The following is a 16754-nucleotide window of genomic DNA, read 5'->3' as shown; positions in this document are numbered from 1 at the left end:
GTGAAAAGCAGCTTGAGAAAGGAAGAAGAACATCAACTCAAGGAATAATAGTTTCGACCAAGGGAAGCTGGACATCACTGTTTTGAGATTTATAGTCTCTGCAATTAAAAGGTGGATCCACATCTGGAATCTGGACCACACCATCTGGGAGATTAATTCCTTCTTTCGGAAACCGAACCACCACCATCTGGGGATACTCCTTTCTGGGATACATCCTGAGAAAAAAAACATCACAATAGGTATAGAATTGTGACATAAAAATTGGGAATAGAAACTGCTGAGAAAGCTGAGTACCCCTATAAATACCTGTATGCCTCAACTATCGGTGTGCAGTTGGAGGGAAAACATCCCCCACTGTACCCAGCGCTGTATTGCTCTTACTTTACCATATTAATAAATTAATTAATTAATTGCTGCTTGAATATTGGCCTAGTCAAGCTTCTCATAACATCCCTGTGGTGGAAGCTGGGAGAGAAGAAGGGGACGCTGGCCTGTCCCTCAGGGGAGGCAGGGCTCATTTGTTAACTGCCCGTGCCTCCCAGCTGAAAACTTTCAAACTCAGTGTTTTTCTGGGACACAACATTTTTCACAGGCTGATTCACGTTTGGTCAGGGGCTTTTCGCTGGGATTTGGGGTGCCTGACTCCCCTCATGTTCACCAGTGGCGTGGGGGATTTGGCTTCCAGAGGTGCTGCCTCTGGCCACAAGCCTGGAGGGGATGGGGATGATGTTGAGGAGCTGAAAACAGGAACACGGGAATTTGAATCGTGGGGTTCGGTGGGGGGGTGGACAGCAAGCATCGTTCACTTGTTCTGGTGAAGAAGATCCGCAGATCCGGGATGGAGATCCCAGGGAAAGCTTCTCCTTCCCAGCTGCCAGTGTGCACTGGTGGTTCTGGGGGGAGAGGGAAAAAGCGTTCGGTCACTCCTGCTGCCGAGGCACTGGCAGCACGGTGAGGGTGGGCTGTGAGAACAAAGACCCTGCCCTGCAGGCCAGGTCTGGGCTGTTTGGCCTGCCCAGCACCGGGTCTGGGGGCTTTGATCCCCCTACTCAGGCCTGGGGCTCTGTTCTGTGGGCCAGGCCTGGGGTCCTTGGTCCGCCCACTCGGACTGGGGCCAGGGACTCTGTCCCACCCAGTGGTGCAGGTAAAGAAAAAAAAAAAAAATGGTGGCCAGAGCTACCAGCTCAAAGTCCTGGAAAGCCACAAGTCAGACTCAGCCCAAGTGATTCAATTAAGGACAGTGGCCAGAGCATTCCAGAAATTTTCTCAATATTGTTTGATAATTATCAATGGATTTTTTTAAAATAGTTATTAGTGACTTTTCTTTAGCAGTTCTTTGTTTCAGGATTCTGCAAGACGGTTTCAGGACCAAAAGGGATCATTCAGGGATGTCAAAGATCAACATCTCCAACGACTGGGATTGTACTGGGATGCTACAGGGATCATACTGGGAGCAGCTGAGCCCATGCTGGGGCAGACTGCGATCACACTGAGGGAGACTGGATCATACTGGGATGGAGTAGGAGCCTGCAGGGGGCAATTGAGACTATACTGGGGACAGATGGGATATACTGGGAGTGACTGGGATCATTCTGAGGGTGATCAGGAGCAGCTCTGAGATACTGGGATCATGCAAGGAGCAACTGGGAGGAACTGGTAGTGACTGGTTGCGTGCTGGGGTGATTGGAAGCCACTGGGTTTATACTGGGATGAACTGGGGTCATGCTGGAGGTGACTGGGATCATACTGGCAGTGAGTGCCCCTACACTGAGGCTGACTGGGAGTGGTTGTGCGCAAATGGGATCATGCTGGAAGGAACTGGGAGTGACTGGGAATGTGCTGGAAGGAACTGGGGTACACTGGGAGAGACTGGAAGGGACTGGAACAAAAGTGAGGGTGAAAGGGAACAACTGGAACCATGTGGAGCACAACTGGTTCATACTGGCAGGGACTGGGAGCACACTGGGCTCATCTTTGGGTCATACTGGGAGGGACTGGACTAATACTGGGAGTGTCTGAGAGTGACTGGGAACACACCATGCACATCATCCCCCATACTGGGAGCAACTGGGAGCAAATGGCATCATACTGGGACTGACTGGATTGATCTAGCTGGAGGCAACTGGGACCATACTGGGAGTGATTGGAAGTTACTGGGATTATACTGGGAGCATACTGGGAGTGCTGGCATGTGACAAGGATCATACTGGAGCTTCCTAGGCTCCTATTGGTATTGAAAGGGAGCAACTGGGATCACACTTTGGGCCACTGGGAGCAACTGAGAGAAACTGGCATCATGCTGCAAGCAAACTGGAGGAACTGGGAATTAGTGGATGCAGGCTGGAGGCAACTGGGATATGCTGGGCATGACTGAGAACATACTGGGATAACAAGCACCTTACTGGGATCACTGTGAGTGTCTGGGAAGAACCATGGACATGCTGAGGGAAACTGGGATGTACTGGGAGTGTTTGTAATCATACTGGGAATGACTGGGAACAAGAGGGACCATGCTAGGGAGAACTGGGACCATGGTAGGGGCAACTGGGAGTGAGTGGGAGTGAGTGGGTCTACACTGGGGGCAACTGGGCATGACTGGGATCATGCTGGCAGGGACTGGGATCACATGAGGAGTGACTGGGACTATAGAAGGGACAACAGGGTTCAACTGGGATCACACTGGGAGGAACAGGGAGCAACTGGAACCATGCTGGGGGCAACTGGGATCATACTGGATCATACTTGGAGCAACTGGGACTGCACTGAGGGTGACTGGGAGTGGCTGTGAGCAACGGGGATCAGGCTGGAAGCAACTGAGGACAACTGGGACTAATTGGGAACCTGCGGGGAGTAATTGAAATATGCTGGGAGCGATTGAAACCACAGTGGGGGTAAATGGGAGCAACTGGAACCACACTGGATGATAATGGGAGCAGCTGGGCCCATGCTGGGGTCATACTGACAGGCATCATACTGGGAGTGACTGGAAAAGTATTAGGAGTATCTGAGAGTGACTGGGATCCTACTGGAACCAGACTGGGAGTGACTGGAAAGGTGCTGGCTCTGACTGGAACCATGCTGGAGGTGACTGGGAGCAACAGGGCCCACACTGGGAGTGACAGGGAGTCACTCTGGGCATTACTGGAATCATTCTGGGAGGATCTACGAGTGACTGGGATCATACCGGGGGTGGTTGTAACCATACTGGGAGTGACTGGGTGCAACTGGGATCATCCTGGGAGCCACTGGGATTACAGCAGATGAGAATGGATCCTGACTGGGGGTTACTGGGAGCTACTGGGCCCATGCTGGGAGGAAAATGTGGACAGAGTGGGAGCAACTGGGATCAACTGGAAGGTACTGGAACCATGCTGAGGGGACTGAGACTATAACTGGGATTATATTGGGAGCAACTAAGACATTACTTCAGGCATCTGCCAGATACTGAAATCATGCTGGAGGCAACTGGGAGGAACTGGGAAAGACTGGGATCATTCTGAGCTAACCAGAACATTACTGGGCACACTGGGATATACTGGGAGTGTCTGTGACCATACTGGGGGCACTGGAACCACACTGCAAACAGCTGGGACCATGCCAGAAGCAACTGGGAGTGAGTGGGACCATGCTGAGAGGGACTGGGACTATTCTAGAGAAAACTGGGATCATACTGGGAGGAACTGGGAACAACTGGAACTATTCTGGCAGCAGCTGGGGTCATACTGGGATCACAGTGGGAGCAGCTGGGTCCATGCTGGCTGAGACTGGGATCACACTGTGGGCAACTGGAATCATGCTGAAAGCAACTGGGAGGAAGTGGCAGTGACTGGGAGCATGCTGAGGTTGACTGGGATATACTGGGAGACACTGGGAGTCATGAGGATCATACTGGACACTACTGGGGTCCTGCTGGCCTTGACAGGGAGCAACTGGGATCCCACTGGGGGCCACTGGCATCATACTGGGAGTGACTGGGATCCTACTGGGACTATAGTGGGTGTCAATAGACCCTGACTGGGGTTACTGGGAGCTACCAGGCCCATGTTGGGAGCTGCCTGCGCACACACTGGGAGGAACTGGGAACAACTGGGAATGACAGGATGCATGCTGGTGTCAACTGGGATGTCCTGGCAGTGACTGGGATGAAACTGGGGGCCGCTGAACCACACTGAGGTAACTGGGAGTGCCTGGCAATGAGTACGAGTATGTTCAGGGCAACTGGGATATACTGGGAGTGCCTGAGACCATGCAGGTGGTGACTGGGACCACACTGGGAGCCACTGGGAATGTGCAGGGGGAGCTGGGACCATGCTGGGGGCAACTGGGGGCAAGTGTGAGTGACTGGGGCCCTGCTGGGAGAGACTGGCATCATACTGGGAGGTACTGGGACTATACTATGGGCAACTGGTAGAACTGGGAACACACTGGATGAAAGTGGGAGAAACGGGGAGCAACTGGGACCATGTTGGGGACAAATTGCATAACGGGGAATGACTGTGAGTGCCTGGGCTCATACTGGGAAGAGGAGGGACCCTGCCAGGAGTGAGGGGAAGTGACCAGGGTCATCCTGGGAGTGACAAGGAAACTGGAAGGACACAGGGGCAGCACCTGGGCTCATGCTGGGAGCAGGGCTCCTGGACATGATAGATGCAGGGGCCAAACCCAACAAGGTGAGGTTGAACAAGTCCAAGTGCCAGGTCCTGCACTTTGGCCACAACAACCCCTGCAGCACTACAGGCTGGGGACAATGGCTGGACAGCAGCCAGGCAGAAAGGGACCTTCAGGGACTGATGGACAGCAGGCTGGGCATGAGCCAGCAGAGTGCCCAGGTGGCCAAGAAGGCCAATGGCTCCTGGCCTGGATCAGGAATGGTGTGGCCAGCAGGGGCAGGGCAGGGATTCTTCCCCTGTGGTCAGCACTGCTTGGGCAGCACCTCTAGTGCTCTTTGCAGTTCTGGGGCCCGCAATTTAAGAAGGCCATGGAGGGGCTGGAGCATGTCCAGAGAAGGGCAACAAGGCTGGGGAGGGGTCTGGAACACAAGTCCTGTGAGGAGTAGCTGAGGGAGTTGTGGTTGTTTATCCTGGAGAAGAGGAGGATCAGAGGACACAAGGCAGTGCCAGGGCACAGGTTGGACTTGATGATCTCCAAGCCTTATCCAACCTTGCTGACTCTGGGATTCTCTGAAACCACCCTTGGAGCAGTTGCAGGACGAGCCCTGGGCCTCCTCTTCAGAAGCTCCAGCAGCCCACGTCCCTCAGCTTCTCCTGCCAGCCCCAAAGCCCATCCTGTCAGTCCTGCAGAGCCTCTGCAGCTCCTCCTCACTGCCCAGAACAGGGAGCCCCAGAGCCAGACACAGCAGCCCAGATGGGCCCCCCTGGCCTGGGGTGCCTCTGGCAAGGGAGCAGCACCAGGCACTGCAGGAGCCTGCAGACAATTCCTGCAGCACTTGTAGGATGATCCTGCTCCCCAAGGGATGCTCCCGTGGTGCCAAGTAAGGAAATGCAATGGGGAGTGGGGCCCGAGAGGAAAGGGCAAACAGGGATTGGCTGTTTGCAGGGGAGGGAACAAGGCTGCATTATAGGAAGAGATTTGTAGTAGGAAGAGTAAAGAAAGCAAAGGTGAAGGCAAGGAAATGCTCAGGGCAGTTTGGGGGTGGCTGCCAGGCAGCCCTGGCTCTGAGCAACAGCGTCTGCAGTGGAACAGGAAACTCCCAGCTGATGGGAACAAACTTTCTGGCTGACTGCAGAGGCCAGGACAAAGCTGAGTGGTTTCCCTGGTGTCCCCCAGCCCTTGCTGGCCCCAGGGGCTGATGGCATTTGTGCTCCCTCAGGTTCATGTCCCCACACCAACAGCATGGGGGTGCTCCCCCTGCTGTGTGCAATGCAAACAGGGGCTGCTCAGCCAGTGCTGCCGTGTCTGTGCCTGCAAGGATGGGGCACCTGTGTGAGCTGGGGGAGAGGCCAGGGCTGCAGAGGGGGGATGTTGTTGGCAGCTCCATCAGGACGCTCTGGGATGCTGCCCTGGGCTGTGCAGCACTGGGGATGGATCAGCCCCTGCTCTGCTGCTCCTTCCCGTCTGCCCCAGGGCCCTTGCAGAGCCCCAGCCATGCTGTTTGCCCCCAGCCTGCACACGGCCACCCTGGGGCTGCTCACGGGGGTTTTCTGTGCTGAGCATTGGCCTGGGTGTGTTCTTGAGAGAGCCTGGGCAAGGAGCCTGGAGCCCCCAGGCCCTGGCCTGAGGCATCAGCGCTGCCCCAGCAGTGCCCATGGCCTGTCCCTGCTGCAGCCCCGGCACTGCCACCCCCAGGGCTGTGCCCGGCCCCGAGAGCACTCAGGCCCCACAGCAACACCAGGGCCACCAGGGCAGCGGGGCAGGGCCACAGCAGCAGCACTGGCAACACCAAGTGCTGCTGCTGCTGGGCACTGCTGCTGGGCCAGCACTGATCTGCCATATCTCTGCACACAGACATTGCTGCTGCAGCTCCAGAGAAGGCAACAAAAGGGCATCTCTGCAGAAAACTCTTCTGGGAGATCCTTTAGTTCATTTACAGCCACCTAGAGCATTGCATTAACACAAACTGTGTTCACAGGGAGGGTGGAGAGAAACAAATTTAAAAATGGTACAAAGAGTTGCATTTTTTTTTCTGGACAATATGAATACCTAAAACAAAGCAAAAAATACCACTACAACCAAACCAACAAGAAACCTCAAAGAAAACTTTTATTACAAGTTATTTGCAGAAATTGGCCAGCAGTTTAATGTTTCTTAAAGCATCCAGTCATCAGTGTCCACACTGCAGCCTTGAGCTCCTGGTTCCTCAGGCTGTAGATGAGAGGGTTCAGGGCTGGAGGCACCACTGAATACAGAACTGAGAGGGCCAGATCCAGGGATGGGGAGGACATGGAGCGGGGCTTCAGATAGGTAAATACACCAGTGCTGACAAACAGGGAGAGCACAGCCAGGTGAGGGAGGCAGGTGGAAAAGGCTTTGTGCCGTCCCTGCTCAGAGGGAATCCTTAGCACAGCCCTGAAAATCTGCACATAGGAGAAAACAATGAACACAAAACAGCTTGAGCCTACACAGACACTTACAGCCATAAGCCCAAGCTCCCTGAGGTAGGATTTGGAGCAGGAGAGCTTGAGGATCTGGGGGATTTCACAGAAGAACTGGCCCAGGGCATTGCCATGGCACAGGGGCAGGGAAAATGTATTGGCTGTGTGCAGCAGAGCATTGAGAAAGGCACTGGCCCAGGCAGCTGCTGCCATGTGGGCACAAGCTCTGCTGCCCAGGAGGGTCCCGTAGTGCAGGGGTTTGCAGATGGACACGTAGCGGTCATAGCACATGATGGTCAGGAGGGAAAGCTCTGCTGAGATGAAGAACACAAAGAAAAAGAGCTGAGCAGCACATCCAGTGTGGGAGATGTTCCTGGTGTCCCAGAGGGAATTGTGCATGGCTTTGGGGACAGTGGTGCAGATGGAGCCCAGGTCACTGAGGGCCAGGTTGAGCAGGAAGAAGAACATGGGCATGTGCAGGTGGTGGCCACAGGCTACGGCGCTGATGATGAGGCCGTTGCCCAGGAGGGCAGCCAGGGAGATGGCCAGCAAGAGGCAGAAGTGCAGGAGCTGCAGCTGCCGCGTGTCTTCCAGCGCCAGCAGGAGGAAGTACCTGATGGAGCTGCTGTTGGACATTTGATTTCTCTGGCCATTGGGAGCTGTTCATGGAGAAAAGTCAGTGACCGGTTGGGAGAAACTTCTTCCAGCAAAATCAAAGCCTATTTCCATAGGCCCTTCTCCTGTAACACTCTCACACCCTTTTCAATTTCCAGCAGATTTTCCTTCAGCTCCAAGTGTGGAGCCCTGGCTGGTGCTGCCTGAATGGGACTTCAGGTTCAGGGCAGGTACACACAGAGGTTTTTATTGTTCAGCCTCGATGTGCAGACATAGCAGGGGCACAGGGATCTGTCCTCGTGTTCCACTTTGAATCTCTGTTAACACAGACAGCCCTGTCAGCATCTGCCCTCCCACTGCCAGAGAACAGGAATGGTATCGTCTGTTTAAATGTACTAGTGTTATTTACAGCTTTTCTTCATCTCCCCTGCTGATTATTTTTGGATGTCAGAAACTCTGTGCATTTCTGCTGCCCTCAGGGAGAACAGTGAGTTCTCTGAGGCAAGGTGGTGAGTGGAGAGGGAGGGAAGGAGGTCTGTCACCCTGTCCTGTTCTAGGATTCTCTAGGCTATCACCTTTCCCAGACAGAGGATGATCACCCTCCCATGTTTCCTTTAAAAACCATCCTGACATTGCTGAGAGCAGATGGATCCCCACAGTCCACCAAATGTCCATCCCCTTCTCAAGGTCTCAGCCCCACATTTGTACCCAGGACGGGGCTCATTTCACCAACCCAACAGCATTTTCTCATCATAGACATTCTGTGTCGCACTGTGGGGCTTTTAGATAACACAGAGATGCTACAGGACAGGTTTGTATCCTGGAGGGAAGCTCAAAGCTTGGACTGAAATCTCAGGGAGATTCAAGGTGTCCTTATGATGGCATTCGATGGAGGGAGATGCAGCTCCTTCCCTGGCTGCACTGACAGCATTGCCCAGAGCCGGGCACTGGGGACAGCGTCACCCTGAGCCAGCTGTGCCCCCTGCCAGAGCCCTCAGTGCCAGGCAGCTGCTCCCAACCATGCGCTCTGCAGAGGGAACTGGGCCCGGGGCTAAAGAGCTGCCCCACGGCTCTGCTGCAGCTCTGCCTGCACAGGAGGGGCTGCACGCCTTGGAGCCCCGGCCCTGAGGGCAGAGGCTGGGCTGGGGCACAGGAGGGAGGGGGCTTGTTCAGAGGGAGGGGCTGCACTGGAGGGGATCCTGTGGGCATCTCTAAACTCTCCCTGCCACAGCATCTCTGGGTATTGTTTTCTCTCCTTGCCTGATCTTCTCTCTGCTTCCTGGAGATTTCCCTCCAGCAGGTGTTTCCCTGTGCCTGATCTCTCCCTGCCAGCACTCACAGACCCCAAATCTCTGTGCCCTCTCCTTGGCCATACAGAACCCTGCCTGTTTGCAGGGCACTGGCTGGGGCAGGTTCTGTTTGCAGATGAGACAAAGGACAGCTCAGACTGAGCCTGATGGGTCGAGCAGAGGGGATTCTGGTGCTGTCCATGGGCAGAATGGCTGAAAGTACATTAGGGATCTCCTGTGAATCTACAGAACACAAAAATAACAGTTCCAATGTCTTGTGAACTTTTAAAATTTCATAATTAATAATTCATAATCCATCTTTATTATTAATCCCCCCGGTCCCTGCCATTCTCCAATATTAGGAAACTGAATACAAAGTCTTTCGAAATGTCCTAATTTTTAATGAAATCCTTGTATTGGAAATATTTTATGACTGACCAGCATTCCTCAGCATGTCAAAGCTTCATGGGCATTTCACCTCCCCTGCACCAGGAATATTCAGAGTTGTACTCACAGAGTCTGTAGGCATTGAGATATTCCAGCTTTAGGAGATCACTGGAGGAGCTGCAGCTGCATTGTCCTGCAGCCAGAGGTTCCTGTGCCAATGGCTGGCAGTGATTCTGCCCCAGACACTTCTCAGCCCCTTCCCAGCCCTGCCTGATTGAAGCTCTCTGTGCCTCTGTGCTGTGCCTGGGGTGGCTGCAGGCAGTGCCCCAGTCCTGCTGGGCTGGGAGAGGAGCTGCTCCTCAGCAGAAATGTCTTTTTGAAGCTCTTCTTCGTTTTAGAGGAGCTTCCTCTGTGCCAGGAGCCCAGCCCAGCTCAGCAGCACAGACACAGCACAAGGATTTTAATGACCCTCTCGGGGCTTTGGTGTTGTTTACATCAGACTCAGTCCCTGAGAGAGTGTTCAGAAAACTTCTCAATAAATCAAAGTTTAATTTAAACTCCAAAGTTTCTTGAAGTTGTTATGGGTCCCACTGAGGAACACAAGTCACAAAGTGTCCCTAGGTTCCAGTTAGAGCAGAACACTGGAGGCAAAGATGACAGCTGGGGACAAATAAAGCAAAGGTGTCTCTGGTGCTGAGCACACCTGGACGTGTTTGAGGAATGCCAAGGGCCAAGGGCTGAGCCCCAGCCCCTGGCCAGGCAGATCCTGTCCCTCCCTCCTTGCTCAGGGCTCTTCCCGGGATGGGCACTGGCATGTGGGGATGTGCAATGGCAAGGGCAGGAGCATGGGGCGGCCCCTGCCAGGCTGCTGAGCAGGGACAAGGAGGCAATGAGGCCCCAGCCCTGCAAGGGTCACTTGTCTCCTGCTCCTGCCTCAGGCCCAGGGCCAGCAGCCATGGCCAAAGTGCTGCCGAAGTTGGCTCTGGCAGGGCTGTCTTGCAGCTGCTGCCCATCCCTGTGCCCTGTGCAGCCCAGGCTGTCCCACGGTGTCCCTGCCCTGCACCTCTGTCCCTGCAGGCTGTCGGCATCCCCCGGCTGCCCCACCTGGCTGGGCCCTTCCTTTGCTGACAGCTCTGCCTCTGCCTGCCCACACAAAGCCTGGGGCTGATCCAGGCTCCTTCTGGGGGATGTGCTGTTCCACAAGGGAAAGAAAGGGAAGATCCTTTCTCTTTGGGTCCTGTCTGGCCCTCCCTATCTGCCCTTTGCATTAATTCTTTCTTTGTCTGATCTCTACTATGTCAAAAGGAGCCACCATCTCTGAAACCACCGTCCAGTCCCTCCCAGGGCTCTCCTCTGCTGTCCTCAGTCTCCACCCCACTGAGCACAGTGATGCTTTGTCCCTATATTGTGCTCATGTGCTTGAGGCCTCCAAACCCCACCTTGGGAGATCTCTCAGCCCTCTCCAAGGTATTGGCAAATGAAAACATTCTGCTCATAGACTAAGAAAATCACCTCAGGACAAGACCAGTCAGACCTTTGTGTCCTGGCTACTTTTTCCTTGGAGCAATCCTTGTATAGATGGAATTTTTTAGGCCGAATTTCAGTTTTGCCCATGGGCACTTTGATGTGAACGATTCTTTTCCATTGGAAGGAAAGCAGAGGCCCAGTGTTTCAGAGGCAGATGAGCAGCAGCCACCAAGGGCCAAGGTGAGCCAGACCTTGCTGGAATTGCAGCTTGTACCTGAGAGAAATCCTTGGATACACAGAATTTGGGAGGTAGAATACAAGTTTTGGCCACTGGTCCCTTGATGAAAAGGCCCTTTCTTTTCCATCTGAAGGAAAGCAGAGAGCCCCTGGGTTTGATGGTAGATGAGAAGCAGCCCCTGGGAGGCCAAGCCAGCTAGACTCGTCTCTCCTGGCAGCTTTTGCTTGGGAGCTCTCCTTGGATATATGAAATTTAGGGGCCAGATCTCAAATTTGGCCACGGCCCCTGGACGAGGAGACTGTTCTATTTCCATGGGAAGGAAGGCAGAGAGCCCCAGTGTTTCAGGGGTAGATGACAGGTGGCCATCAGAGCCCACTGCACCAGGGAGAGCTGGCAGGTTTTGTCTGGGAGAAACCTTTCATGTAGTTAATATTTTAGGAGGAGTAGCAATTTTGGCCATTGAGGAATAAGAAGATTCTTTTCCATAGGAAGGAAAGCACAGAACCCCAGTGCTTCAGGGGCTGATGAACTGCAGGCACCAGAGACCAAGGCCAGCCAGACCTGTCTGTAATGTCAGCTTTTGTGTAGGAGCAATAATTGGATATCGGACTTTTGAAGGTGGAATCCCAGTTTCAGCCATGGGCACCTGGAGAAGAAGATGCCATCTTTTCCCTTAGGATGGAAAGGGCAGAGCCCCAGTGTTTCAGGGCAGAATTCAGGCAACCACCAGAGGCCAAGGCCAGCCAGAGCTGTCTGTCCTGGGAGCTTTTGTCTGGGAGGAAAACCCCTTGAACATAGGAATTTTGGAGGAAAAATACAAAATTCAGATATGGCCACCTGGGCAGGAGAGACGGTTCTTTTCTATAGGAAGGAAAGCACTGAGCCCCAGTGTTTGAAGGCAGGTGAGAGCCAGCTCTAAAGAAGACAAGGGCAGCCAGACCTGTCTGTAATGGCAGCTTTTGTCTGGAAGCAATCCCTGGATGTTGGGAATTTTGGAGGGGGAATCCCATTTTGGCCATTGATGCTTGAATGAGAAAGGCAGTTCTTTTCCATTTGAAGGAAAGCCCAGAGCCCCAGGGTTTCAGGGGTACATGAGAAGAGACCCTCGACATGCCAAGGGCAGTTGGACCAGTCAGGCCAAGCCAACCAGACCTGTTCCCTGTTCCCTTGTTTCCATGGGGCCCTGCAGTGTCACAGTGGTGGTGTCATATTGGATCCTTGGTTCCATCAGGTCCAGATGTGACCCACTGGCCTCTTGTGTCCATGGGTCTTCACAGTGTCACAATGGTCCCTTGCTTCCATGAGGCCTGGCAGTGTCACAGGGGTCTCCTTGGTGCTGCAGTGTCACAATGAACCCTTGGTTCCATAGGGACTCACAATGTCAGAAGGGTCTCCCTGGTTCCATGAGGCCCTGCAGAGCCCCTTGATTCAACTAGGCCTCCAAGTGTCATCATGGCCTCCAGGATTCCATGAGGCCCTGCAATGTCCCAATGGACCTTTGGTTCCATGGGGTCCTGCACTGTTCCATGGATCCTTAGTTCCAAGGGGCCCTGGAGTGTCACAATGGCCTCCTTGGTTCCATGGTGCCACACAGTGTGACAACTGCCCCTTGGCCTGCCAAGCCCACACAATGTCACAATGGTTCCTAGCTTCCATAAGGCCTTCTAGTGTCACAATGGTCTGCATGATCCCATAAGGCCTTGCAGTGTCACAACAGACCATTGGTTACATGGAGCCCCACAATGTCACTGTGGTCCCCTTGGCTCCACAAGTGCTACAATGGCCTTTTGGTTTCTCAAGGCCTCCAAGCGTAAAAATGGCCTCCATGGTTCCATGAGGCCCTGCTGGGTCACAATGGCTCACGGTTCCATGAGGCCACACAGTTTAACAAGGGACCCTTGGTTCCATCAGGCCTTGCTGTGTCATAATGGACTTCTGGTTCCATGAGCTCTCACACTGCCAGCATCAGTCTCCTTGGTTTTGCAGTTGGTTTTCCACCCTTGGTTCCATGAGGTTCCACAGTAGAACACGGTCACCTTGGTTCCGTGATGTTCTACAGTGTCACAATGGACCCATGGTCCACCAGGCCTTGCTATGGAAAGGAATTTCCCTCCCAGGGCAGGGCTGTGGCACAGCACATCCCCCAGAAGGAGCCTGGGTCAGCCCCAGGCTTTGTGTGGGCAGGCAGAGGCAGGCAGGAGGCAGAGCTGTCAGCAAAGGAAGGGCCCAGCCAGGTGGGGCAGCCGGGGGATGCCGACAGCCTGCAGGGACAGAGGCACAGGGCAGGGACACCGTGGGACAGCCTGGGCTGCACAGGGCACAGGGATGGGCAGCAGCTGCAAGACAGCCCTGCCAGAGCCAACTTCGGCAGCACTTTGGCCATGGCTGCTGGTCCTGGGCCTGAGGCCATGAGGGGACAAGTGACCCTTGCAGGGCTGGGGCCTCATTGCCTCCTTGTCCCTGCTCAGCAGCCTGGCAGCGGCCGCCCCATGCTCCTGCCCTTGCCTTTGCACATCCCCACATGCCAGTGCCCATCCCGGGAAGAGTCCTGAGCAAGGAGGGAGGGACAGGATCTGCCTGGCCAGGGGCTGGGGCTCAGGCCTTGGCCCTTTGCATTCCTGAAAGACATCCAGCTTTGCTCAGCACCAGAGACACCTTTGCCTTCTTTGTCCCCAGCTGCCATCACTGCTTCCAGTGTTCTGCTCTAACTGGAACCTGGGGACACTTTCCCAGTGGTGTCCCTCTGTGGGAGCCATTAAAACTTCAAGAAAATTTGGAGTTTAAATTTAACTTTGTGTTATTGACTCTCAAAGACTGAGTCTGATATAAACAACAGCAAAGCCCTGAGAGGGTCATTAAAGTTTTCCTAGTCCAATCATGGAGAAAGATTTCAAAGAGCAGGAATAAAATATACATTCCTATTTTAAAGGGTGTCTTTGATTAAATTTCTCCTTAGCGCAGAGGTGATTGCAGCATTCTGTGATTGATATTGACCCAGGGTCTCTCCTCAGCAGCTTTGGCCTGCTCACAGAAGCTGTGCCTGGAGCTCTGACCCAGTGTGGACAACCTTGCTCCACATTGCCCAGCCCCATCCTGTCTGTCCTCACTGCCCTGGGCCCTGCTGTGCTTGGAGAGCTGGCTGCACTCAGCCTAAGAGGGGTTTTCCCTTTTTTTACTTTTTGCAGCAATCTCAAACTGCTGAGTTTCCCCAGTGCAAACAGACACACTGCTCAGGTGTGTGCCAGCCCCAGGTGCCACCAAAGGCACTGCAGAGCTGCCCTGGGCCAGCTGTGAGGGTGGATCATCAGCCCAAGCTGCACTGGGCCCTGCAAGGGGCTGTGGCCATGGGCACTGCACTGACCCCACTGCTGGGTTTGGCTGCCACGGCTGCCACCGAGAGAAATGAAACTGTCCTTGGAAACACTGGGGAGGACTGGGACTAACTGGGGAACACTGGGAACGCTGTGGGAGACACTGGGACATACTGGGAGTGACACTGGGGAGGACTGGGACGTACTGGGAACGCTGTGGGAGACACTGGGACATACTGGAAGTGACACTGGGGAGGACTGGGACAACCTGAGGACACTGGTGGCATTACAGAGAAAACTGGGGACACTGGGGCATCATATGGATCAGGTTGGGAGGAACTGGGAACGACTGGGAATGAACTCAAGTGTATTGGGACCGACAGGGCTGCACTGGGAGGGACTGGAGGGCCACTGGGGTTGAACTGGGTTCTACTTGGAATGAAATGGGCTTTAGTGGGGTTATATTGGTCTGTACTGGAATGGACTGGACTGTCCCTGGAAGGACGGTAGGAGGGTGATTTCGCTGTTCCCGCCTCCGCCACATCCCATTTGCCGAGGCTCCCACCCATCACCGTTCCCAGCCAATCATCACTAGGAATCTGGGCCTAGGGGCCGTGCCCAAAAAGGGGCCATATTTTCTCCTTGCATACAACTCCCATGACTCCTCGCGGCCACATTAGGCCGCATTGGAGCCGGGACTACAACGCCCGTCATGCCCCGCGCTCCACAGTACCCCAGGATCCGCCCCCGTCTGTCCCATCAGTGTTCCCCAGACCCTCCACGATCCCTCAGTGCCCCCTCACCGCCCATTCGGGAGCCCCCGAAAGCGCCCCGGACCTCCTGAGTCCTGACACCACAGATGCTCGGTACAGTCACTTGTAAAAATTCATCTCCTCTCATCCCCTGCGGCCCCAGATCCCCTCAGAACAGCCCCGCGCCTAAAACTCTGCCGTGTCCCGCGCCCTACAGAGTCCGGTTAGAGCTCCCCGTAAGTTCCCGTGAGGGTTTCAAGTCGCGGCTCGGACGCAAAAGTGTCCCCTAACAGCCGTCCCGGACCCCCAAACATCGTGATCGAGCCACTTCCGGGACTTCAGCTCCCAACATGCTCCGCGGTGCACGTCCGGCGCTATTCCAGTCGGGACTTCATCTCCCGTCATTCCCCGCGCCCCACCGAGAGCCATTGCAATTGCGCCTCGAACTCCCGTGATGCTCCGCGGCCCTATTAAATCGTATGATACCTGCGCCTACAACTTCCATCAACCCCCGCGCCCCAGAGAGTCCCGTCAGCGCTTTCCCCAAGGGCCCGCCCGGACCCGAAGGGCCCGAAATTCCCCTCCCTGACCTCCAAGGGGCCCCCTGCACCCCCAAGTGCTGCCCCGGACCCCGAACTGTCCCTCGGGATCCCTGAGTGCCCCTCCAAGTGCCCACCCGGCTTCCCCAAGTGTCCTCCAGACCCTCAAGTTCTCTCTGAATTCCCTCTCCAGACCCAAAAGTGCTCCAAATGTGCCCATGTGCCCCAGAAATGTCTGCAGGGACCCCAAAGTGCTGCCCCTTGACCCTGTGTGAGAAAAAGATGATGAAAAAGATGATAAAAAAAGATGATAAAAAGACGACAAATATAACTAATTACCATAAAGAGGAAGAAATAAGTCGCCAAGAAATAATAATTAATTAATGAAGAGAATTGTGGTTTTAATTAATTAAATTAATTCATTAATTAAAGGAATTCTTAGCATGAGAGACAATTTTTTTATTGCTAAAAGATGTATAGATTTTTAAAGAAAAATATAAAACTAATGTAATAAAAATAATAAAAATATTATTATAAATTAGAATATTATGTTTATAACTTTATTTATTAATTAAATTTTTTTATAAAGAAAAATACTTTCATTTTTTTATGTGTTTTGAGATGTCAGTCCCCGGTGGGCCATGTCAGACATAGTGAGGTTGGGGGTGAGGAGCAGCTTGTCCAAACAGGCTCAGCCTGCAAGGGGCTCATTCTTCTCCCTGCCCACACCTCCTAAGGAGACATTCAGCATCAAGATCACCTGGGAAATGCTTCTGTCCCTTCTTCTCTGAAATGAAAACAAAAAAAAAATATTCCGTTGACTGAAAAGAAAAATCCTGATGTGCACTTTGGAATCTCCCTCCTGAAGAGAACTCCAAACCGACTCCAATCACTGCACAAGCCCTGGAGACTCAAAAACAGTGGAAGGGAGACAAAGAGCTCCTGAGGGCTTTCTGTATTTTAATCAGCCCCACGCTGGATTTGGGGCTGGCTCCAGGAGCCTCAGGCACACAGAGAAGGATGGAGAAGCTGCTCAAGGAGTCAGCAGCAAAACTCCAAGTGCCTTGGAGCATGGCTGGGCCCCAGGGAGGGCAGGGAGTGCCA

At 53.8% G+C, this 16754-nt stretch overlaps 1 protein-coding gene across 1 annotated transcript; it reads right to left on the bottom strand.

Annotated features, from left to right (window-relative positions):
- Positions 1-2829: 2829 nt before the first annotated feature.
- On the bottom strand, positions 2830-7307 carry LOC134420881 (olfactory receptor 14J1-like; the record flags this gene model as incomplete). Its single annotated transcript, XM_063161291.1, has 2 exons — positions 2830-2841; positions 6846-7307. Coding segments are annotated over 2 exons (474 nt in total), but the record flags the coding sequence as incomplete, so codon positions are not given.
- Between the last annotated feature and the right edge of the window lie 9447 nt (positions 7308-16754).

Source organism: Melospiza melodia, chromosome 7 (assembly GCF_035770615.1).
Source record: "Melospiza melodia melodia isolate bMelMel2 chromosome 7, bMelMel2.pri, whole genome shotgun sequence".
NCBI lineage: Eukaryota > Metazoa > Chordata > Aves > Passeriformes > Passerellidae > Melospiza > Melospiza melodia.
This window is presented reverse-complemented; position numbering and strand designations above follow the sequence as displayed.